Below are 24,103 nucleotides of genomic sequence, written 5' to 3' on the forward strand. Positions count from 1 at the left end.
GGCGCGGTGGCCGGACCGGGCCCTGCCGGGTGGCGCCTCTCTCCCTCCAGGCCCTCAGCCGCGCTCGGCGCCCCGCGAGAGCGGCGAGAGGAAGGGCCCCCCCCCCCCGCTCGGACGTCCTCCCGGCACCCCTGCCCGAGGGCGGCGGCGGCGCCTGGCTTCCGCGTCCGGGTCGCGGCGGTGCCGGAAGGCGGTGCCGGCGCGGCGGGGCTGGGGGACACCATGGCCTTGCGCTGGTGGTGGCGGTGCGGCGCCTCCGCCCGCCGAGCGCCGCCTCTCGGCTCCCTGCCGCGCCTCTGCCCGCAGGGGCCTGGCTCCCGCAGCCCGCCGGCGGCCCCCAGCGCGGCGGTGAGTGCGGCGCGGCGGCGGGCGCCTGGAGGTCACCGGGAATGAATGGGGTGGCGAGCGGGGCGTAGGGGTCGGGCGGTCACAGCTGCCCCGCGTCGGACCTTCCTCAGCCCACGCTTCCCTGCCGCCCAGGCAGCGCGAAGGCCCAAGGGCGGCTCTGGGGTGCGAGGGCGGGAGGACGGGCAGTTCCCTGCCCACGGCGGGGGCCTTGCAAGGCGTAGGAGCGCTCTCGGTGCAAGGTTAAATACAGGCTGAAGGGCTTTTAGGGCAGGATTGGTTGCAGTTGTGGGGAAGAGCCTCTCTGGAGGCTTCTCGAGGTGGGAGCAGGGAAAGCGATTCTCATTAGTGTGAGATTTTCGACGTGTTTGTAAGTCAGCGTTATGAGTTGCAATGGGGGCCAGTTCTCTTACTGCATTGTTTGCACCTTCCTTACGAGGCCAAGCGACCGCTCTGACCTGCGGTAGTGTTTTGGCTGTAATGTGTCCAGCATAGTGCGTGACCCAGGCTTAGAGTGTTAAGCAGCAGTGTAAAGGGGAGAGGCTGTCTGTGGCCTCAGCAAAGGAAGAATAGGAAGAGATCAGCTATTTTTTAACAACAGAAGACAGTGAGAGCTATGAGAGGGTGACATTATAAAGGTGTCAGCCATCAGGCTGGGCACTGAAGTCAGACAGCAGAGTTGCAAATCTATAAGTTAGGGTTCCTCTCCTTCCCCTTCCCTTGCCTGGCCTTTCTTCATCCTGTGCGCAAGAAGATCGGAAGGGTGCCCTGGAGCTATTGTGGTGCTCTTGATTCTCTCCCTGTGTCCAAGGAGATAGACTTCAAGCCATGTACAAGGAGACACTGAGGTATGAGGAGCAAGTTGGGGGAACTCTTCTCCAGCTCTAGGTCTCCTTGAGCATGTGCACTTTTGGAGAGGAAGTTTGGTAAACATGGGGATTGGAATGATTTCAGGCTAGCTCAGCATGACTGGGCCCCTGAGTCAGCATGCACTCCAGGGCAGGGCTGGGTAGTTCGTGGCAGCACTGCCAGGAGCAGAGCAAAAGGTGCGGTTCCTTTCTCAGCCTATCTCTGCTGGAATCGTGTACCTAGGACTGCACCTTCCCCCAGGCTCCTGGGCTCCATCTGCAGGAAGAGATCATTGGAGAGATTGCTGGGTTTGAAAGTTATGTTCTTGACATCTAGCAAGGAAGGTCTGCAGGTGTAAATTATCATAAGCAAGCTGAATTAGAATTGCTTCAGGGGAAAACAAGAACATGTTCTTCCGTTAGTATAGTAGTTTATAGAAACAGCTCTTGTCCTTTTCGCTGGGCCTTGACTAGTGTAGTCCAGATTTATCTGCAAGACGGAACATTGGAAAATTGCACCTTCCACGAGTGCAAAAGCAAGGTTTCATTAGAGTCATTCTGAGAGGTTAACTGACACGCCTTCTGGGCTGGTCCTGCGAGGGGAGAAAGTCCAATACTCCTGAGTGGAAGAGTCAGTTTAAGTCAGAAGCTAATGTACATATTGGCAGTTATGTCTCACATGATATGGAAGGACATTGACACTCCCTTTGCAGCTGGGTTGTTAAAATGGAGAAATAGAGCAGTGCCGATGAATAGGTGCTTGTTTTTTGTAATCAAATGCTTTCTGTCAGTTTAAAGTTCTATTAATTTAACCCTGATTTTCCTTTGTGCAGATGTGTCACTTTACCCAAAGAAGTTCAACTTTGTCATTTCCAAAAATATGTAATGTATTTTGGCGGTAAGCTGGAGATCCGTATTGTTGCATAATAATGGGTTAAGACATAGTTATGGGGTGAACTGGGTAGTTACACCTGTGAGCTGCAAACTTTGAAAATAAGGTTATTTGCTCTAGTTGGATAATTGTGCGTAGACTGCTGCTATGGTGCTGAGTCTGAATCTAAGTCCTCCATCCTGGAGAGCAACAGGCAAAGCAAGAATGCCCCAAGAAAACCCATGTGGTTCACTTTGAAAAAGGAAACAAAGTAAGAACTTCCACTTCAGGGAACATAAAAAAAAAAATGGACCTAAGCCTAATGCATCTTAATGCATCCAGGTGGAGCTTTCACCCTTTACTAATGATCTTTCATATCATCATCATGCTATCTGGAAGTACTAATTTCATTTATAATTTATAATGTAGCTGAGTGTGCCATGGAGAACTTTCAAATCCAAGTCAGGAATATTCTTCCAGGAGTATACAGGAGGGGGAAGAAAGTAACAGAATAATTGTGTTACTGGAAGAGGAAGGCTTCCTCACCAAGTGTACAGTATACTATCGGTAGTGTATTCAATTGGCTACATTGAGAACAAGGTAGTTTCATGTGTCTCAGAAGACTTCTGTAATCTGTTAAGGAGGGAGGGAGGTTTGCCAAATGCTGCATTTTGCCAGTCTACTATCATCAATATGTAGCTGTGCTGTCCTTGCACCTTATTAACTGGCTGAAAAGACTGGTTTGATGCCTTCTGCTTATATTTTAGCCATTTGGTTAAATTTTGTGTGAGGGGAAAGGAGGAGGAGGAGGAGGAAATGCTTTGGAATGTTGCTGTTTGGGGAACCGGGGAAGGCTGGCTTTTAACAACATTACTCTCTTGAAAAACACTGTTGCCAGGTGTCATCATACAAGTACATCCCACTTGTGTAGCTGCAGTAAGACAGTTAGTGATGAAAAATACCAAGATCCTTTTCAACTTGGTAGAAAAGACTTGAAGAATCTCTATGAAGATATTAAAAAGGTAAGGGATTTTGGCGATTATTCTGTGATGTTGTGATGATTCTGATTTTAACACCAACCATCGCTTTGGAGGATAGTTACTGAAAGAATATTCTTTGTGAACATTCTGTGTTATGTTTCTGTCTGAAACTTAAACTGAAGGCAAAGAGAGCATTTCTACATACCTTGTAGAACCAGAATGCAGTGGGGTTTTTTCCTCCTGATTTACACTGCTGGAATACATCATCTGTGTTTCAAATTACTCATAGTAATTTTAAAAACAACTTCAGCTTGCGTTGTGCGGAATGAATATAGGCAATGACCTTATAGATGCATACTGTTTTGCTTACACTAAACAGATTGGCTTTGTGACTTTTATGTTGATACGTTCTTTTCCTTTTTTTATAGGAATTACTTGTATCTACAGCAGAACTTAAGGAAATGTGTGATTATTACTTTGATGGGAAAGGAAAGGCTTTTCGACCAATGATTGTGGTGCTAATGGCAAGGGCTTGCAACATTCACCATAATAATTCCAGGTGAGTGATCACTTTTAGATGTATGGACATATATATATATATAAATTGTACTTGAAATTTATCATTCTTGTGTTCCTGAAAAATATGTCTAGTAACTTTATGAAAATAAAAAGCTCATCCGTAAAACCTGAATTTAAGTTCCACTGTGAAGCCGTATTTTTGTAGTTAGCAGTGCAAAGGGAACTACTGGGTTTATTACATGCTTCCACGTGTAAAATTGTGGACTAAGTGCAGTTGCAACTGGTGATGGATAGATAATGTTGCCGACTTCTGATACTTGTAAGGCTTTTAGTCAATTTTAGTTTCTTATATAAAAGCTTTATTAAAACCTTTAATACTTCTTGAAACTAGATGAACTTAATTAGAAGTATTTTTCATTTGTAACCACTCCTGTAGCTATTAAACTCTTGTCACAGTTGCTGCAAGAAGAGATTTTCATAGCTTTTTTTTGTAATTATGCAGAAAAGCCATTAAGCAGGTGGTATGATTATGTACGAAGCTGTAAGACATTCAAAACAATCAGAGACTTCCCTGCGCCCCCTTTTAGGAGCAAGTTTTTACACTTTAATGTAAGATTCCACACTTAGAGCTGGTATAATCCTCGTGTCCCTCAAGTCACTTGTCTTTTGAAAGCTGTCTTAACTGAACAGAACATCATGCTCGCCCTGTACTCTCTACCCCTCCTTGCTGTGGCTGATTGCCAGTGCTTCTTTCCACATGTTTCTGTCAGTTGTTATGTTAGCGTTTTAAGGAAAGACGTTGGTTGGAGTGCTCTCTGCCTTCCAGCTATGCTTCCAGTCTTCCCTCATATAGAATTTCAAATACGAAATCTTTGGTCCCTTGCCAGAAGTATTTCAAGACTAATTTATCAGTCTTAAGGGATTTCTCTCAGCTCTCATAATTTTTTCCTTAGCAGTAGGTTAATGCCCTGTTGGACTTGATTCTACCTCAGAGTGTGGCATGTATTTTGCTGCTTGATATGACATCTCTCCTGGTATACCCCCTCCTATGTGAATCTAATTTCGAAGGAGAAAGCAAAACCTAGTTGGCAGTGTCCTGTCCTGTCCGTGCCAGTTCCTCTTCTTTTAGGAAAACATTGTCCAGGATTAATGAAGTTCACTCCAGCCTGATTCTGTTCTCTGTTCAGTACTGCTTCTTGTAATTGTCTTAGAGGTAGCAAAAGGAACAACATCGGTTGTGAAACTCCTTGAGGATGTCCTTTGTCACAGCCCTCATTGGTTTAATATTTTCATGAGTGATCTTGACATGAAAAACAGGAGTGTGATGATGGCACTTTTTGATGACAGAATCATTCTTGATGACTGGCCATCCATGGCAGAATGAAAGGAAGCAGAAAAAACCCAAAAATTTCTGCTTGAGCTTGGAGGCTCATGAGTGTCCTGTTAGGGTGTAACCCCAGTGTGATTTGCAGCCACCTTCCCTATGAAAAACCTTAAAGTAATCCTAGCAGGCGTAGTATATCCAGTTCAGCTACAGGAGTGCTGATACCCTTGTATATTGCACTTTGTGAAATCATCAGCATGTCTGATCCTCACGTTCAAAAAAAGATAAGTCCAGCTAGCTTCAGGGATGGACTGCAAAGATAATCAGGGAGAATGAAGGACTTGTCTACAAATTTTGTCAGGAACAGGGGTGAAAGAGCTATTTAAGACAAAGGATGACGTTGCTAAGAGGGTGGGAACTTAGGATTAGATTTTCAACAACTGGGGCAGAGAGCTTTTGGAGCATCCTTCTAGTCAAAATAACAGGAAAAATAGTTTTGTCTCATTCTAGTGTGTAGCATGAGAAGCTTATGAACTAAATTATGTAGTGGGCATGCAATACCAAGAAGGCTGGAATTGATGTCATATAGTGTAGGAGGTGAGCAAATCAAAGACAAGAAGTAGCTATAGAAAGAACTGAATTTGCCTTTATGTGCTCCAAGTCTATCTGTTGTCTTTTGACATATGTATATGCTCATGGACATATTCTTGTCCACGTGTTATGCTGACTTGAAACCATAAGGACCAGTTTACAGACCTGCCCTATGCCATTGAGAAAGTGATCTCAGAGTTCAAGTGCCACATATGCCTAAGGGAACTGTTTGCTTCACAGTAGCCAACCCTCAGCATAAGTGCTGTGATTTATAGATGCCTGTGTCATTTGGCAGCTTTTGTACATCTGTTGCAGTTTTTGTCAGCACCTCAAACTATGTTTGATGTTTAAAGGCTCCTCATTAATCTGAATGTTCCTTGTATAAGGACAGACTGAATCACTATCTCTGTCATGTCGTTTTAGAATGAAATTCTGAGTAGGGAGAACAGAAATGTTTCAGCAAAGGGTGCGAATGAAATCCCAGGGTATCTCCCTTCCTCCTCTTTGCCTCATGCCACTTGTCTCTAAGCCTATGATTGTAATTAAAATTCACATATGTTAATACAAGTCTTCACTGTACTGCTTTTTGGTTCATGCATGATGACCAATGTTTTTTGAGGGTTGGGTAGGCCATGCCAAAAGAATATACTTTCATATTGTGGATACCCACTTACTGTCAGTTGATGAAGTTTTATGGGCATTTTCTTCTCTCTTGCTTTTAAGCTTCTTGAAGCAGGCTGTGTTACACCTGCTTTGTATATATGTATACTTCCAGTTCCACACTGATACTGATTTCATTATTGTTGCTTCTTAAAGCAGCATTGCTTCCAGGTGACAAGTTGTTCTTCCAACTTTTTACTGTTTGTGAGGAAAATTGTATACGTAGCGAAGGAAGCACTGCATATTTGTAACTCTGCTGCTCTACTATAGACCTGAGGGAAGAAAATACTTGTTTTCCATTCTAATTGTCCCAGCATTTTTTTAAAGATGTTTTTCCTTTTTCAACTTGTCATTTCCCTTGAAGCATTTTATCGTTCTTTTCCTCAGATAATATTCATTCTTCTCCCAAACTTGTTTTTCTTTGTTGAAGCTTTGGTTACCATACATGTAATCAAAGACACTAGCCATAACATCTGTAGACTTGCGGGGTAAGCCAATATCCTGTGCTGTTCATCCCTAGCATACTTTTCTTATTCTGCCTCCGGGGTTTATGTTACTGATGTTGAGTTTCTGCTTCATCTGGCTGCCATTCTTAAGTGTTGTACAATCGCTGGACCCAGCATGCTTTTGCCTCTTCTTTCTTTTTTTTTTTTTTTTCTTTTGTGCAATACTAGTAGAAAAGGTAATACTCATCCTTGTTTGGCTGGTAAAAATAACAGGACACAACTTTGTAAAGTTATAGGTCCTGATCACAAGGCAGTCCTCAGAGACCTCTTTGTCGTCGCAGAGCCCCACCAGAATAGCTGAGACTTTTAAAATGAACGGAGGGGAACACACAGGTAGCTCTGCTTACAGCTTAGGTGATGTGATTGTTTATGTTTAGATTTGAGGAAGGGCAAGTATTTAGAATGGACCCATCAGGTTAACTGTCTTTATAGAATGAGGTCACTTTATTGTAGTCATAATTAGGAGAATGACAGTTGTATAAGGAATCTGAACTGTTATCAAAAAGGTAAGTGTCTGAAGCATTTAAATTGTTCTGTGCTGGTATGTTGTTTTTTTCCCTTGAAGATCCAAGTGTCAGAAGTCCAACCTTGAGTCCTTTGGGCAATGGCTTTTTGCTTAATGATAGTGACTTAGCTTTGTGCGAAAGTGAGAATTGTTGTAAGGAGTTTAAGCTAAGGTCATGCAAACCCTCAATTTCACACATCCTCTGGCATTTCTTCACATACTGTGTGCAGAATTTCACAGAATTATCACTTAGCCTGACGGGACCTAATGTTTCTGTTTAGGGCGTATTCTCCAGAGATTTTTGCAAATAGGAGTTTTTATTTCTGTTTCTGCAGCCAAAATGAGAGGAATAGACAAATAAAAGAAGGCCAAAGAAGTACAGCGAAATCTTAATAAAGAAAATAGTGAGCACAAATAGAGACATCGCAATGGAGAAAATAGTGAGCACAAAAGATTTAGGTGGAAAAAGGGAAATAAGTCCATCAGAATAGCGCGAGAAATACTTCTTTTGGATGTTTCCTGTCTTTAAACTGGCAATATTTACTTATGGGCAAACACATTGCAAAACTCTTTGTTTGTATTATTTTGAGTTCCCCCCTCCCTTTTTTTTTTTTTTTTTGAAGAGGGATAGTTGGAGGGAGAGGTGTGTTTGGTTGTTGCGGTTTTTTTAACCTGTAAGATCAGCCTTCGTCTTGTTCCAGTGTACAGGAAAGTGTTCTGTGATGGAGAAGACCTCGGGGTACTGTAGGTCTGTAAAAGCTTAGCACAGAATCAAGCAGGGGGTCCTACTGAAAAATAGAACATGATAAAGGACTTAAACATTAATATAATGCACGTGTAAAAAGATAAACTTAACAGTTGTATAAAAATTTTGTGTAAATATATATATCATCTTGGGGTCCCTTTACTTTGAGAATGACCTAAAAATGGCATCTCCCCAATTACTGGACTTGTGGGGACCCAGTTATCTATTGACTTGAGTTACTGCTACTTTTTGCTTTTGTTTTGCAGGAGAAGCAGAATGAAAAAGGGAATGAGAACGATCCTGTTTCTTGTGTGTTTTCCCTAAAATAGGCATGCTCTGATTCAGAATTACTCTCGCAGGTTGTTTGTAGGAAACTATTGCAAAATTTTTTGCCAGTGATGGGAAGAACCTTGCTCAAGACCTTGCAGAAATAGTAATTTTAAAAAGTCCTTCAGGTTGAATTATCACATTTGATACAACATTCTGGGAACCAGACACGTGAACTATGAGCATTCCTATGCCATTTTTAGTCATTGTCAGAGACAAAATGCACTATAATGCAGAACTTTTGAAAACCCACTTTTGAAATGTCTGTCCTTGTGCTGTCTTCATACTACTGAAAGATTTTGGTGTGTTGGTGAGTGTTGCCATTTACTGCTACTTCCCAGCAGGAAGTCCAGTCTGCTGACATAATTAATGAAAAAGGGAGTCCCTGAAAGGAGACCAGTGAATGAAAGAGGCTGGAGACCTTTACAGTTTTTTGAAGGTAAGTTCTCCTGCTTAGTAACAATAATTTATTTTGGAAAACTACTTACACTGAACTAGCATTTGACTAAATTACTAGTTCACAGTAAAACTTAACTTTCAAATGACCGTGAAGGTTTCCAGCTCTTATTTTCTGTTTAAAAGCTACATTTTCACAGCCTATGAGCCATGCATCCTGCTATTGTTCAGGATGTAGAACTCTCACTGACAGCAATGCAGAGTTCTGCATAGAGGTAGGTGTCAGAAAGCAGTGTTATGTCAGCAGACTGCAAGATGTTCTTTCATTTTGTGATTAATCACTAGATTTTAATAGACATAGGCAATGCAAGAAGATTTTAAATTCCCTTCAGCTGAGCTGAAATGACTGTCTTCTGTTTCTCTCCATTCTTTTTCTGTTCTGCTGGCAAGTAGTGTGATTTCCTCTGTTATCTGTATACCAGAAGTAAGGTTTCTATTTATCAGAAGTAATTTTTTCTTTTGTTGGGTTTTTCTGGTTATTGGTGTGGTGGTTTTTTTCTTTTGTTGAGTTTGGTGTGGTTTTGTGGGGGTTTTTTTAATGCCTATGTGGGCTTGTTACAGCTGTAAGGCAAGGCTGACTGGGATAGCCATTTCTGGGATCCTGCATGCAACCCATGATGAAAACAGGTAGAAAAAGATAGATACTAGAACAAGGAAGTAGCAGTTGGGTACTAGGGTAGATGGTCCTTTGTGTGAGCTAGGTTGGCTCTTTTATATTCATTTTGCTAGCCTTGGTCCCTAGATAATTGCTTCTATGTTCTTCCTTTACCTTCTTTTCACCTAGTTTAAAAAGTAAAGTAGGTGTGTGAACTACTGAGAGTTGAATCATCAGTGTTAGATTCTCCCAAAGGCTGAATTTCAGTAAGTGTTAGATAGTTAGTGTTTACAGTCCTGAAGTGATTGCAGTGTAATTCCAGTTAATTCCTCAGGCTTTAGAAGAACCTCTGCGTCTTAAGGTAATCAGATAACATAAAGGACAAGATCCATGAATGATGTCTTTCAAATGTAGAATGCAAGTTTCTGTGCCTGCTGATCTCTCCAGCTTGCTGGTTAGTAGAGTTAGCCAGCTTTGGAGAGTTCGTGATGCTGCATCTTATAGGAAGAGCAACACAGAGATAAGGAAAACTTAAAACTCATCTACAAAGCTACCTGGCGTTCTTTTCTCTGCCCTTTTCCAGATTTCCATCTCTTTGGAACCAAGTGTCCTTGATGCCGTGCTATTTATTGCAGTCTGGATTTAGAGGGATTAAAGTCAATAACTTGGGAATTTTGCAGTACTGTTAATGCAGCAAGGCAGAAACAGGCCTAATAAGGATGGAAACGTCACATTTCACTTACTGTACTAACGTGATCTTACTTTCCTTGTCTTCCTAATTCCAGGTTTCAGAGATGGGGTTCAGACCATGGAAAAGCTGCAACAGCTGTTTTCAGAGAAACATTTTTTGTTTGGTTTTAGTAGAGATTTATTTTAGTGTATTGCATCACATATAATTGATTTAATTTGACAGTTAATGTTGTTTATTTTAGGGAGGTGCAAGCAAGCCAGCGCTCTGTGGCCATAATTGCTGAGATGATCCACACAGCTAGCCTAGTTCATGATGATGTTATTGATGATGCCAATTCTCGCAGAGGAAAAATGACAGTCAATCAGATCTGGGGAGAGAGGAAGGTGAGTTTGCTATTATGTGCAAGACTTGCCTTTGAGTTTCAGCAGAGCACAAATACCTAGGGGTTTTGTCACATTACTGTCCCTAGGCACAGTCTTGGGATATGCCAGAAAAAGCATGAAGAGGTATGCACAGACTGTGGGTAAGATAGATGTGTGTTCCTTTCCTGAACTGCTGAAAGCATTAGATAATGTGTGATTGTAGTGCGATTCTTGCTGGTTTTACATTCCCTATCCCATTTGCTTCAGTGCTGTTGGAATGCTTTGAACTTGTACCTCATCCAGAACACTGAATGTTACTCTGATTCAGTGGTAAACTCAAAAAGGTTTTCAGTCAGCATGAAATTTGTTTTCATTTTTTGAGAGGTGTTTCTTCATAGAACATTAACAGGAAGGTCTTAATCAGAAAATGCAAGGAAAGAAGCACAGCGCTGACGCATCAGAACTTAGGGCAATTCAGAGCTGACATGGCGTAACAGTCAAAACAGAACGGTCAAACAGAGAAGTAATGTTCAAAAAAACTTCGCAGGCAAACACGTATTCAGATGCTGCATACAGGAAGGGCAGTGCTTATATAGAAAAATACAAACAGCACTATAAGGTAGGGATTCAAAAATGGTTCAGGTTTTAATATTTGGTTATCTGCTATTTTCTGTCTGGTACAATGAGTCCTTCATGTAGGAAAATGATGTGATGTGAGTAGACCTGCCAAATAAAGGAAATGTTATTGTCTGTACTAGGACTTACAGGAAAAGACTTAAAAGATCAATTTTTTTTTTTATTATTCTTAGGCTGTTCTAGCTGGTGACTTCATCCTCTCAGCTGCTTCTGTAGCTTTAGCACGAATTGGAAACACTACTATCATCTCTGTTCTAACTCAGGTGATTGAAGATCTGGTGCGTGGTAAGGTCTTTTTCTATTTTTATCTTCAGATTTGCTTGCCTAAGCAGTAAACCCACAAATGTAAACTCCCGTCTGTGCAACTTTTTAGGTGAATTCCTCCAGTTGGGTTCCAAGGAAAATGAGAATGAAAGATTTGCTCACTACCTCGAGAAGACTTTTAAGAAGACTGCGAGTCTTATAGCAAACAGTTGTAAAGCAGTATGTACGTCTGTCTTTTCTAAAGTTAACTCCTAGTTATTGCTGTTTTCTCTGGAGACCCTCCAAAGCAAACCCTTTAAATGGTTTTCTGACAGAATGTGAATGGGTTTGAGATTGTGCATTTTATCACAGTTCAGCTGTGTAGCCTCCAGTATTGGTTTTCACTTTTTCTTTCGTTTTATATTCATACACAGATTTATTGTTACCTCACTGGAATCAAAATAAGGTTCACAGAGGCAGCCTTTAATTTATAAAATTCTGCAACTTTGAGCCAGTGTTTTTAATCTCAGTTGATAATTCTTGAATCTATAATTTGATTTTAAGTCTTCTTTGACATCTGGTCCCACTCATTGGTACCGAGTGGGACCTTAAATAATAACAGTGGGAGAAAACAACTAATTATGTATACTCTGCATTACATTGTAAAAGGACAGAAGCATGTACTTCTTGATTCGTCTGAGGTTTTTAATTATCAATTGCTGTATCCAACCCTGTCTGTCACTGAGTTCTGTTACTTCATTACAAAAGGATCTGGTTTAAGATGATGTTCTTATTCAAAAAATATGTTTAGTTTTAGTGCAGAAAATGGAAAAGGTGAGCAAAATTCTCACCCCAAAAGAGAGTTGTTATTTTGGGTTTTTTATTAAAGGCAGCATAGCTGGTATGTGCTATAGCAAGAGGGAGTTCTAAGGGAATTGGACTCAAAAGTCTGTGCTACTGTTAGTCATCCTCCTTTGTTCTCAGAGGACTGGTACATTTGTGCAATAGCAGTTGAAAATTGCTTAAATTAAATGGATCATGAGAGACACAGATTTTGTGGGGAGGGAAAATAGCTTTCTTTCTAGTTGGAGGAAACAAATCAAGTCTTCTGGGTTGCTCCTATTAATGGCAATATGACCCTGGCAAGAATTTCACTTTGCAAGGCTTCATTTGTATTGGTGGACAATTGGACTAGTAAGGAGCATCACATTGTTCTGCTGCCCGAATAAAAACATGCAAGTCTTTATATTCACTTTGACAGTCTTCCTAAAAGAAGCTTCACAGATAGACAAAGAAATCACCTTCCCACTGGGTGGATTCCCCTTACAAACATGCTATTTTGAGTTTTTGTCCTTCTCATAACTTGCAAGAGTTAAGGATTTAAGCACTTCCCTCCAGATTGTGGCTGTGATGCTGGCGAAGGGGGTGTTTGGCTGCTTTTCTTCTAGTGGTTGTTCTGAGTTGTTCTGTTGCCAAATTGCTGGAATTTTATATGCAGTAAAATTTGTGTTACAAAGGAAGAACAAGAGAGAGGTCTGTCTTTATGGCAAAACCATTGCTACTGCACACAGTAGCAATGACTTGTATGGATGTCCCCCTCAGTTTCTTTCTGCATGGATTAGGAGAACTCTATTGATAGCAGTGAAAAGGGGATTTTTTTTTTTGTTTGAAATCTGGGGGGTTTTGGGGGGTGTTGTTTTTTTTTTGTTTAGATTGTTTTGGCTGCTGAGGAAAAAGTTGGAATCAAAAAGGGGTTGTGTTTTCTGTAGGGTAAAAGTGATAAGCAGGATCGTCAGTTCCAGCTTGAAAGGAAATTCAGTTGGGGAATTGAGAGTATTCACATCTTGTTTTCAGGGACAAAGCTAAGGAGAGAGATTACAGGTTTTCAGGACATCAGTTACAACCAGGCTAGAGTGTCACTGGAAGCAGTTCAGTGCCTGTTAATGGTAGGAAAAACACGGTGATTTGTTTCTGTGCATAAATAAGGTAAAAGTATTAACTGGCAAGATGTCAAGCAAGTTCAGGTAGCATCTTAGAATTCTACAGTGTCATGCATTAGAGATGGAAAAGTAGAATATTCCTGGAAAAATGTCTAAATGAGATGATAGGTAGTCTGTCAACACTGGTCTAGTCACTGTACTAGATACCTTTTGCATCACCAAAGCATTACTGCATTTAAACCAAAAGTCCTTTAAGTTGGCAGAGTAATTTTTTTTTAATGGACAGAACAGTCTGTTCAAGGTGTTAGAGCCATCCCAGTCTCCAGTTCATTTCTGCAGTAGTTCTGCATGGGGTAACGTTACCAAAGTTGCAGTCAAAGTAATGCATTGCACAAGGAAATGGTGGCAGATGGCCCAGAGGGTCAGTGAAGCCTTAGTAACTGAAAGGCATTTTTCAGAGAAACATGAGAGGTGACTTTGGTGCAAGAATTCAGAAACAATAAAGCTGAAGTGGAATTTCTATTAGTCATCAAGCAAGCTTGATGGCAAAATAAGCTGAGCGGGTTCTTTTCCTGTCTTTTTTTTTTTTTTGTAATGTGAATTCCTAACCCTCATAAAGCTGTTTATATTTTGCACAGCATACTTTCAGAAGAGGGATTAAATCGTGCTTGTTTTGAGATAAGTGTAAAGTTGCACTTGAGATTCTTGATTTCTCTGTTAGGAGAAAGTATGCAGCCTCCTCGTGTAAGGCAAGCTGTGTATGGAGGGTCTGCCTTAGGGATTGCGGAACAGCAATAGTCTGCAGCTCTGGAACTACCTGTGAGCTCCTGCTTTAACTAGTTCATAGTTTGGTGTGTGCACCATCAGAAAAAACCTGTCAGTGTGGAACTGCTGTCTAGGAAAGTAAGACCTCTGACCCCCACCAGCAAAATTGGTCGCTCCAGTCCAACTAGGCCTGCAGACTCCAGTGAAGTCCAATGACAGATGTAGGGTAACAGCATCAGGTATTATGGTCAGCCAGTAAATTTCCTTATTTATTATTTAAAATACAGTAACTCCTTTGGGGGGTATTTCTTCTTTATAATGTTTGCTATGAGAAAGATTAGCACAAATATATCACAGATTTTCAGGCAGATAATCTTCACTTCTGTGAAAGTACAATTCTTCATAAACAAGTACTTGGTTAACATGTCAAAATATTAATTACTTGAGAAAAGGTCAAATGTATGAAAATGCAGACTCAGGACAAGGTAGTTGGCTGCTGGGGGCGGGGGGGTGTGTGTGTGCTTCTGCTGGGTAGACATCTTCCTCTCCCGGGTAGGTCTTCATAACCCCCTTCTCAGGAGTAGTTACCCAAAAGGATTTGAAGAGCCTGGAGGAAGCGTGAGCAGTGTGCTCTGCAGCAGTGGAGGCTACACGTACGCTGGGCTGCATCGCTGCCAGCGTAGCCAGCACGTCAGGGGAAGTGACTTGTTTTACTCTGTTCAGCACATGGAGACCTCAAGGCTGGCCTCCCTCGTACGAGACAGAGTGAGTTCAGTGAAGGGCCACCGTGATGGCTGAGGGCTGGAGCAAATGACATGCCAAGAGCTGGTTTTAGTCTGGGTAGAGAAGGCTAAGGGGGAATCCTCGTGCTGCCTCCAGCTATGTAACGGGAGGGCGTAGAGAGGATGGAGGGATTCGCAGCGAAAGGACACGTTGTACCGTGGGAAAATTCAATTAGCTATTGGGAAAAATTTCTCCATGAGGTTGGTCAAACAGGTTGCCCAGACAGGCTGTGGGATCTTCATCCTTGGAGATGCTCAGAACTCAACTGGACACAGCCCTCAGCAACCTGATCTAACTTTGAACCTGATCTAGCCTGAAGTAAGCTCTGCTTTGAGCAGATGACTGGATGAAGTAACTTTCAGTGTTCCCTTCCAACCTTAACTATTCTGTGATTCCATTGGAAAGAACAGTGCTCCTGTCTGCAAGACACTGGTGGATGAGCCACGAAAGAGAAGGCAGGATCCTGACTGCTTCTGGAGGTGGGCATGGAGGAGAGAGGCTGGAAAAGGGGAAGACTTCAGAGCCTTCTCCTTTCCATGGTGTCCACAAATCTAGGAGTGTGAGCGCAAACCTCTCTTGTACTGGTCATGCAAGCATATCCCTGCCCAGCAGCAGGCTTTCCTCTCTGACCTACAGGGCACTGGTATAGATGCACAAGTGCTTTCAACTCCAGCTTCCATGTTCTCACATGATAAATAACAGAGCAGGACATATCTAGCCAGAGCTGATGACAGAATAATTTATGGATGTGAAATTCAGTGAAGAGGCAAGATTGGTTTATAGTCTCTCATGTAACCTAAAATAATAGAAACAATTTTTTATTTTAAAAAGTGTGTTTGAAATAATGCCAGGCAGATTGACTTGCTATACTGAATTCAAAGAACCTTTCTAAAGAATTTGTTCCACTTGGTATTAGGAAGGATTTTTCATCAGGATTTAGTGGAGGACAAGTCTGCATTCTTGCAAGATTAAATTTGTAATCAACCAGTTGTATCAGGGGACCTACAGGATGTTTTCAAAGGGTGAGCTTTATCATTTGAACATAGATCATTATATTGACATTGTTATCCTGATCTGTATTTGTCAATGCATGCTATTGTCCCCGTGTGGCTTCAGTTAAACTCCATCACTCTCAGAGTGACAGGCTGACTGGGACAAGGCGGCCTGCCCGCATCCCAGCGAGTGTCCAGATGGGGGCAATAATCCGCAAGAGCAGTTGAGAAACGGGCTTCTGAAGGAACTCCCTGGTAGACAAGACCCAGTCACGTTGCAGGTTTATGATGTGGTCATGGTCAGAGCGTTGCTCACGTGAGATGTGACAGGCATATCAATCTCCTGGACTTTTAAATTTTTTTTGTCTTCAGAAAATTTCATAACTTGAATAGGAGCTGTGGAGGCCTTCTCTTGCAAGGATACAAGAATTGATTTTGCTTGTGTTACGTTCTGTAACTCATGGTTCTGTTTTTTAAATGCACATATACTGCTGTGGTTCTTTATATAGGTAAAGTCTGCGTCCCCAGAACACTGTCCACCTACAGGAATAGCTCTTGCTCTGACCTTTCAGATTAAATGAGAAAGCTCCTCTCTTTACATGGCACGTCCTCTCCCCATCTACCAACCTGTGCTCACTCTGACCCTTTGGCATTAACCAGGATTTTGTCACTGTTCTACTGAATTCCGTATTTTAATTCCTCACATGAAATGTGGTGGTAGGTAGAAACCTTGAAACAGGGTAGATCCGTTCCCCGTGCCTTGCTGATAATATTTGATTGATCTTACAGAAGCAACCAAGTTTGCTAGGCATGGTACTACAGCAGATGATGTTGGCTCTTTGGGACAAATACTGCTACTGAAGAGACAGGCATCAAAAGGAGGCTAAAAGGGCAAAATGTTCTACTTTGATAGACCCTAGCAATGTCTATTTAAGTACCTCATATTTGCAGTTCTCTCTGGTTTAATAGCCCTCAGGATTCTGTATGATTAGACATATACAGCGTTATTTTCCTGCTATACTGTCCTCTTTTAAACAAAATTGGGAAATGTGAGATGCTGTTAATGCCTCAGGCATCCAGATTCCTCTGGGTTTTAACTATTATCCATGGATGCGGGTTATACCTGGGATGTGTTCTGATGCTCAGTTATGAAATGCACTGATGCATGAAATAGTCTCTAATCTTGTGCGAGTTGCATCACATTTATTAGGACATAATGTTGTTTCTCACTTCCATCTTCATGTTCACTTTCAAAGCTACTACCAGACTCGCTTTTAGTTCAGGGTTTTTTTGGTTTTGGGTTTGTTTTTTTTTTTTTAATAATCCTATTTTACCTAGCCTTAAAGAAGAATTTTTTCATATATATATACACACACATACATATTTTTATGTCGTGGTTTTCCTAGCATGTATTTTTAGTCTTACATTAGGTAAAATGTATCTTCACTCCTTCTGTTAGCCACAGCAGATTTGGAATGTGTGCAGTAACCAGGATGGATTTTTGGCCCCTGTTCCTAATGGCTTTATTGAAGGCTGAAATAAATCTGAGTATTTAAATATAACCAACCTCATTTTGCAAAGTGCATTATCAATACATAAATGCAAAAGCGTAAGTGCCCTTACTTTGAGGGAAGATACTAATTCTCAAATCTTAGTTCATGTCCTATATGTTAGCTTTGTGGGGTGTATTCAGCAAAACTTCTGTCACTCAAGTAGTCGATTCCTTTATCTGTACTCAATTAGAATGATTTATTTATCTCAGTTTAGTGATACTTTTGTCTAGCTTGGTGTACTTTCTGCATTCACTGTCTTTTCTTTGCCATTAATTATCCCTTGGTACCTTTCTCTGCAAGCCAACCAGCTCATCTTCCTGAGCAATTCAGTTATAGTTAACATCACCCTTAAAAATAATCGTCCTTATCTCAGTTGTCCCTCCTATGCTGGATGCAACACATCCAGTTTTGTGTATCTTTTATGAGGCATATAATGTCCATTTATCTGTTGCCTGACCTCCAATTATCCCCTGGCTGATTTATATATGTAATAAATGTAACTGTGTGTGACTGCATGTGCAGTGCGTCGACATTTCTTCTCTCTTCATCCTTGCATTGTAATTTCTAAATCTGATAAATACTTAATAAAGCTAATCTCTTTCCGGACTTGAATATATTTTTAATACTGCACTGCTGTTCAGCCTTGTTTTCCAATAAGCTTGGCTATTTGTGTGTATCCATGAACAGAGATAAGCAAGAATGTGCTACTGAGTCAGCTTTTTTCCCTTCCCAGATCCCTGCTGTCTGTGCTTGCTATGTCACACCTATGGTCAGAGGCTAAGAGTGGATGCTAACTAAAGCTTTCTGTTTACTTGGGTGTTTTTTTTTTTCTTTTTAGGTTTCAATTCTAGGCTGCCCTGATCCTAAAGTTCATGAGATTGCATACCAGTATGGAAAAAATGTTGGCATAGCTTTTCAGGTAGTGCTTTTGTTGAACTAAAGGGAATCTAAAATCTTAACTTCCAGACTGCCTTAGAAATCAAAAAGTGGGCTGTCTTAATCCTTTCTATAAATCTTCTCGTAACAAGGATTATTCTGTATTTAGTTCTTGTCAAAAAAAAAAAAAAGTTTTAAAATAACCTGTACGTTTATCTCTTTCCAGCTAATAGATGATGTGCTGGATTTTACGTCATGTGCCAACCATCTGGGGAAACCAACAGCAGCAGATCTCAAGCTTGGCTTAGCCACAGGCCCAGTCTTGTTTGCTTGTCGACAGGTAAGTGAACAAGAATCTGTTTCCCCAAACCAAAAAGTGTCCGATGCTTTTCACGGCGCACACAGGGGTCCAGCTCGAACACATCAAGTCTAGAGCGCAAGTGACAAGTGTGGCCTGGGCACGTGTGAAAAATCAGTGCGTTCAAGATCAGGTGGATTTAGTGTGCACACGCCTGTTCTTTCAGACTGAGAAACACCTCCCCACACAGCGCCTCCTCCCGTTAGGCCCTTGTATCAAAAGGAGCACCAGTCTAGCAGTCACTAGTCCCGTTCAAGTGCTCGACCTTCACAAAGGGGCAGGTATTCAGAGAGTTTTTTGCATATTTTCTGCAGGTTCTTTCTAAGTAGTTTCTTGCTTATATTCTTTCCTGAGACACCTTGTTCTCCCTAGGCTTGACTATGTATGTCAGCTTTTTGCCAAGTTCAGGGCTTTGTATCCATCCTGGGGCCAAGAACTTAAATCTCTGCCTAGCTTTTAGGTGGACGCCTCTATTTATTGGATTTGATCTCTTTATCTCTCTGTCCTTGAGTCCTACCCAGTTACAATTGGGGGAAGGTAATGTAGAATGTTACCCTTCTGAAGGTAAATGTAATAGTAGTTTGACTGAGAAAAAGGAGTGTCATAAATAAAAAAAGCTTAAAATCAGCCAAGATTTTTAGTGGCTTAAAAATGATTTGGAGGAGTACAAGGAAAACAGAGGTGCCAGCAGTTCCAAAAGAAACATTAAAATTGGTGCTGATCCATGAAAGGGGAAGAAACTGGTTTAATGCACATTACTCAAGCTTCTGCTTCACCTGAGGAAAGAAGATTTGGGACTTTTAGAAAGCAGTCCTTCCTACCAAACTTCTCAGCATGATATAAAAACTGGCACAACTAGTTCCAGTAGTGCTCTAGTCTGTGATCTCTCATTGGAATTGCTCAAAGCTTTACATGGGAAAAGTTTTAAATAATGTAAAAAAAAAAAAAAATACAACTTTATAACATTTACTTCCCCCTCTTTCTTAAAAAAGAGTCTGGAGTGGGGGGAGGCAGAACACACACGCGTGTTTGTGCGTGTTTCCTCATCCTGTGGGCATTTACAAGGACTTGTATCTTGGAAAAGCCAGAAAAGCAAAGAGTATCTATCAGCCACTTCAGAATGCAGACGAATGCAGGCTGAGAACAACGTCCTCCACATTCTTGGTTCCTCCCCACAGACTCGTCTAGGGGATTCACAAACTTGTTCTGGAATCATTATTTCAGAATTAGTTGATAAACAGCAGGATCTTGTTAGTCATCAGCAACTGGAGTTGCCTGAAGAACAGTGAGAGACTCAGGTACAGGAAGAGGATGCAGTTGTGAGACAAGTCGGTTGGTTGGTTTGTGGGTTATAGCTACTTGTAGAGAGGAACGAGGACACGTTGCAAACACTCTTGATTTTGGCAGAGAATGGATGACACCGATTGTCTTGTGGGTGTTGAATATTCCAGTTTTCTTAAATTAAAACTTACTCATTTGTTTGGATTGGCTGTCTCTGACTTTCAACTTCATCTATCATTCAATTAGCTTTATAAGATAAATGAGTTCACCATGTGGAAATACAAGAGAAGAAAATCTGTTGGTTCCATTTTAAAGTCTTACTTGTTCTTTGTCGGTCACTTTTAAACGCTTTTCCTCATTTATATCTGTGATAGAGGGAAGCGCAGGGTCTTGCATTGAAAGATAACTTGACCGTCTTGCAGAGTTTTCTGCACTAACCGGAAGGCTGCTTTGCTGAAAATTTCCTGCTGTTTTCAAGAAACTGGAAGAACAGCACTACAGATTTAAGTGATATATAAACAAAGTATAAGTAAGTGCTAAAAAAAGTTTGGAGCTTCAACAGCCACATATCTGTGCTGCTACTAAAAGGTGTTTCGTCTATTTGTATCTGAGAATAAAAGCCCTGAGGCAGGCCTTGAAGATAGTCCAAAAAATAATTGTTAGTTATAGGCTGTCTTTTCTGTTGAAATCAGTATTACTGCTGCCCTGCACACCCTTTAACACATCTGGTAATCCTCATGTTGTCTTCTTAACAAACTGACTTTAATTCTTAACGCGCTCTGGACCTTCCATGACAGCCTTTTCTTCTTGTCCTCTCCCCTCCCTCTGAAATACATCTTTGTGCATTACAGTATTAAGGAGAGGCCTTTATACGAAAATTGTTCAGCTTGATGTGAGACAAGTTAGTTCACTCAGTAAAAACCACCACGTTTTGTTTTTTTTTTTTAAGGAAATACACTAGTATGCGCTAAGGCTAAAGCCACTCTTACACTAGCACAGCTGAAGAACGAGTGTTTCTTTTTATTACAAGCATTCCTGTCAGATGCTGCTATACTGCCCATTAAATCTGCAAAACTGCTAATAACAGCTTTGCATTACAGGTCATGGGATTTTTATATCCTTTAGTGCTTAAATTTAAGAAGTGAAAGCATAGGCATCCTATATCATTGTAAATATGAATAATACGAAAATGGATTATATGAACAGTGCAATTAAATTGTCATTACACGGGAAGAAAGCTAGGATCTAAAGAAAGCCAAGTATGAGTCACCTAAACCTCTACATGTATCCTCCAAGAAGACCACCTGTGAGTAATGGGGAAGTGTCACAACAATGAGGGATGCTGCATGTTTGTTTCCTAACAAGTTTGTAGATCTGCAGTTTCAGGATCAAAGGTGTACAAGGAAAGCAGATCATTGTTTACAAGTGCAATAAAATAATCTGTTTGACTACAACCCTTTCAGACAAGATGAACAAACACTTCTTTCCTTTAAAAACAACTCCTCTGCAGAGTAGCTGCCTTGAGTTATGGCCTTTGTTTCTTGAGTACCAGGTTCTTCTAGTTCTGGACTGTCCAAAGAAAGTGTCCGTGTGTTTAGCTAAGTGATGCAGTTACTTTCTCAAGACAGCTGACTTTCATTATCTACCTGATTTGTAGGGAACGGAGTGTGCAGTACTGCCTACAAGTGCTACATGATTGAAAGCAAAATACATTATAATTGCCATTTTTCTCCTACAAAAAAACTGTCCTGAGCTTTCCACAGGCAGAGCCCAGAGCAGTGGAAAGCATAACTGGATAGAACAGCCAAAGGTACCATGAAGGGTTTTACAGGTTCAACTGTGCAATACAGATACAACAAACCTACTGGGTGCTTTGCTGTATGTGTGGGAGAAGAGGTAGTTGAAGGTGTGCCAACGCTAACCATCAGTTGTGGTACAAGAATACCTGCACCAGGCGATGCACCTGGAAGTAGCCACATCAGAACTGACCACACTGGATCACCTCCTCAGCATGGTGGAAGGGCAAGTGTAAAGTTTCTCTACCAACTGGCTGCAGCCAACAGAGCCAGCCAACAAAGTTGTGAATGCTTGGGCTGTGCTATACTACAGTCCCACGCAGGTGGCAGCCACTAAGGTATAGCTGTACCTGTAGTAACAACAGCGGCAGGGGAAGAGGTCTGTACTTTGGCTTCTTTGTGACCTTAGTGCTGCAGGCAGTGACATGGAAAACAACTCAAAAGCAGTACAAAACCTTCTCCCTTTGTGCTTAGTTTCCAGAAATGAATGCTATGATAATGAGACGATTCAGTAAGCCCGGAGACGTTGAACGTGCTCGGAAGTACGTGTTGCAGGTAGGACTGATACCAGATATTCCATTCCTGAAGTGCTGTCCCTACTAAAGTCAGTCTGAAATTCATTGCTTCTCAAGTAAAATAGCAGGGCTGCATTTTCAAATGCACATTAAGTCACATGCAATGTGCAATACCAAGTTAGTACTCTCAGCTGGCCTACCGGCCCTATGGTTTAGCAGAAATGCTCAGTACTGAAGAGCTTTTTTCTTTTTTTCCCTCCAATAGCATAAAATCCACATAGTAACAGTAAAAAGCTCATGCATGAACTGTATTCTTTCAGCTGAAGAGCACCTGTATCCAACAACTGGTGTAAGCAGCATGTAATTACCAGTCTTGTAACTGCAGTGCACACTCCGTATCATGGGTTGGCGTGGAAGGGACCTCAAAGACCCATCTAGTTCCAACCCCCCTGCCATGGCAGGGGCACCTCCCACTAGGCCAGGTTGCTCAAGGCTCCATCGAACCTGGCCTTGAACGCTCCCAGGGATGGAGCATCAGCAATTTCATTAGGGAACCTGTTCCAGTTTTAATTGACTCTGGTCTGAAAAGACTGAAGAATTGTCTGTGCAAAATTAATACCTATTTTTTCAGGATAGCACGGGGCTTTTTGTACATGTCTTAAGGTGGGAGAGGAGGGGTTAAGCCATTAGTTTCTATGTACGTTATTAATAGCAGCGTTGTTTTGTAAGTATCCTTAAGTTTAGCACAGGTCAGTTTTAGTATTTCGACACTTTGGGGAGAAGATGTAGGATTCACTGAATATAGAATGAATCCTCTTCCTTTCCCCGCAAAATATAATTAAGTGTTCAGGGTACTTACTGACCTTAAAGCTTGCCCCTGTAACTGCAAGAGGCCAAAGGCAGGAGGGAGGCTGACCAGTTATCCATTACTGTCTTCTCACCCAAGAGTGATGGTGTGCAGCAAACAACCTACCTCGCCCAGCGCTACTGCCACGAAGCTACACGAGAGATCAGTAAGCTACGGCCATCCCCCGAACGAGAAGCCCTCATTCAACTGACGGAAATGGTTCTCATGCGAGACAAGTGAGAGAACTCCTTCCACTCGTGCTGGCAGCTACTTACCAGACTGTGCCTAAATTTACTTCAAAAGTTATTTGCTTCCAACACAGGCTACCAAAAATTATTTTTTTAAAAAAATTTTTTTGAAGTTCTACTTTTTTTTAAAAAACAAAAGTTTAAAGTGTTTTATTGTGAGAAGCCATACAATTCAGAGCAAATCAAACTGTGCTGTACAATTGTTTTAGTGGGGGCTATTCATTGTGTGGGGTGGGGAAGATGTTTACATGTTGATGCACGAAGGCCGCAATGAGAATAAATATAAATCAGTGTATGAGGACTGAAGTTGTTCCAGATTTCACTTGTTCACACTAATAAGCAGAGCACACATGTTACCATCTGGTGAACTCCTGTGAGGAGAGATGGCTTGAATGCTTTCCTGGCTGTTAAACTACAGGAGTACCTGGAAGTGTATTTATGGAACTTGGTCATTATAAAAGACTTTATGTAGACTTGAGTTGGTTATACACATCTGTGAGAAGTTTTCCAACTCATGAAACACAAGAATGCTATGGGTTGCTACTTGCTAGCAGTCAACAAGATGCAGAATATGAGATTGCTACAGAGAAGAGAGGGAAAGGCTTGGTATTTCTAACTCACACTAAAAATGAATGATTCAACAGCCAGTTGAAGCTTCACCCTATCGCCTTCCATCACTCATTTACCGAGTATGTCCCGTACCCTCCTAAGGTCTGCTTTGAAGTCCCAGACACGCTTCTCTTACAGGAATCGTCCTGTAGTACCACATTCCTTTTCAGGTTATTTAAGCCACAGGATTTGTCCAGCAGGGAAGTACATCATCTGGAACGCTCTCTGCGTGTGATCCCTTAACACAATGGCCAAGTTCCCCTCACGTTTGTTCCCCCTTTGTCGTGTCCTGGGGCCAACCTGCCCTCCGGTCAGCTGGGCACGGCCCAAAGCCAG

At 41.6% G+C, this 24,103-nt stretch overlaps 1 protein-coding gene across 2 annotated transcripts; it reads left to right on the forward strand.

The window, feature by feature from the left end:
• The first annotated feature begins 207 nt into the window (after positions 1-207).
• On the forward strand, positions 208-23,233 carry PDSS1 (decaprenyl diphosphate synthase subunit 1). 2 transcript variants are annotated; one of them, XM_086466766.1, is made up of 11 exons: positions 208-348; positions 2,027-2,091; positions 2,963-3,086; positions 3,473-3,603; positions 10,205-10,346; positions 11,135-11,246; positions 11,335-11,444; positions 18,076-18,156; positions 18,340-18,453; positions 22,023-22,103; positions 23,010-23,233. In XM_086466766.1, the coding sequence occupies exons 1-11, from the start codon at positions 223-225 to the stop codon at positions 23,148-23,150; spliced, it is 1,227 nt and encodes a 408-aa protein (XP_086322892.1). In that variant the 5' UTR covers positions 208-222; the 3' UTR covers positions 23,151-23,233. The 2 variants fall into 2 exon arrangements, with proteins under 2 accessions (XP_086322892.1, XP_086322891.1); XM_086466765.1 differs by having other exon boundaries at positions 223-345.
• Positions 23,234-24,103: the final 870 nt, after the last annotated feature.

The sequence above is a fragment of the Leptosomus discolor genome, chromosome 6 (assembly GCF_034619465.1).
Source record: "Leptosomus discolor isolate bLepDis1 chromosome 6, bLepDis1.hap2, whole genome shotgun sequence".
NCBI lineage: Eukaryota > Metazoa > Chordata > Aves > Leptosomiformes > Leptosomidae > Leptosomus > Leptosomus discolor.

What these genes read in the sequence shown, in the direction of transcription:
- PDSS1 (XM_086466766.1), top strand. Translation starts at nt 223, where the DNA reads ATGGCCTTGCGCTGGTGGTGGCGGTGCGGCGCCTCCGCCCGCCGAGCG. An exon ending in TAGCAAACAGTTGTAAAGCA is followed by an intron (nt 11,445 to 18,075) that starts GTATGTACGTCT and finishes TTTTCTTTTTAG; the next exon opens with GTTTCAATTCTAGGCTGCCC. An exon ending in ATGTTGGCATAGCTTTTCAG is followed by an intron (nt 18,157 to 18,339) that starts GTAGTGCTTTTG and finishes ATCTCTTTCCAG; the next exon opens with CTAATAGATGATGTGCTGGA.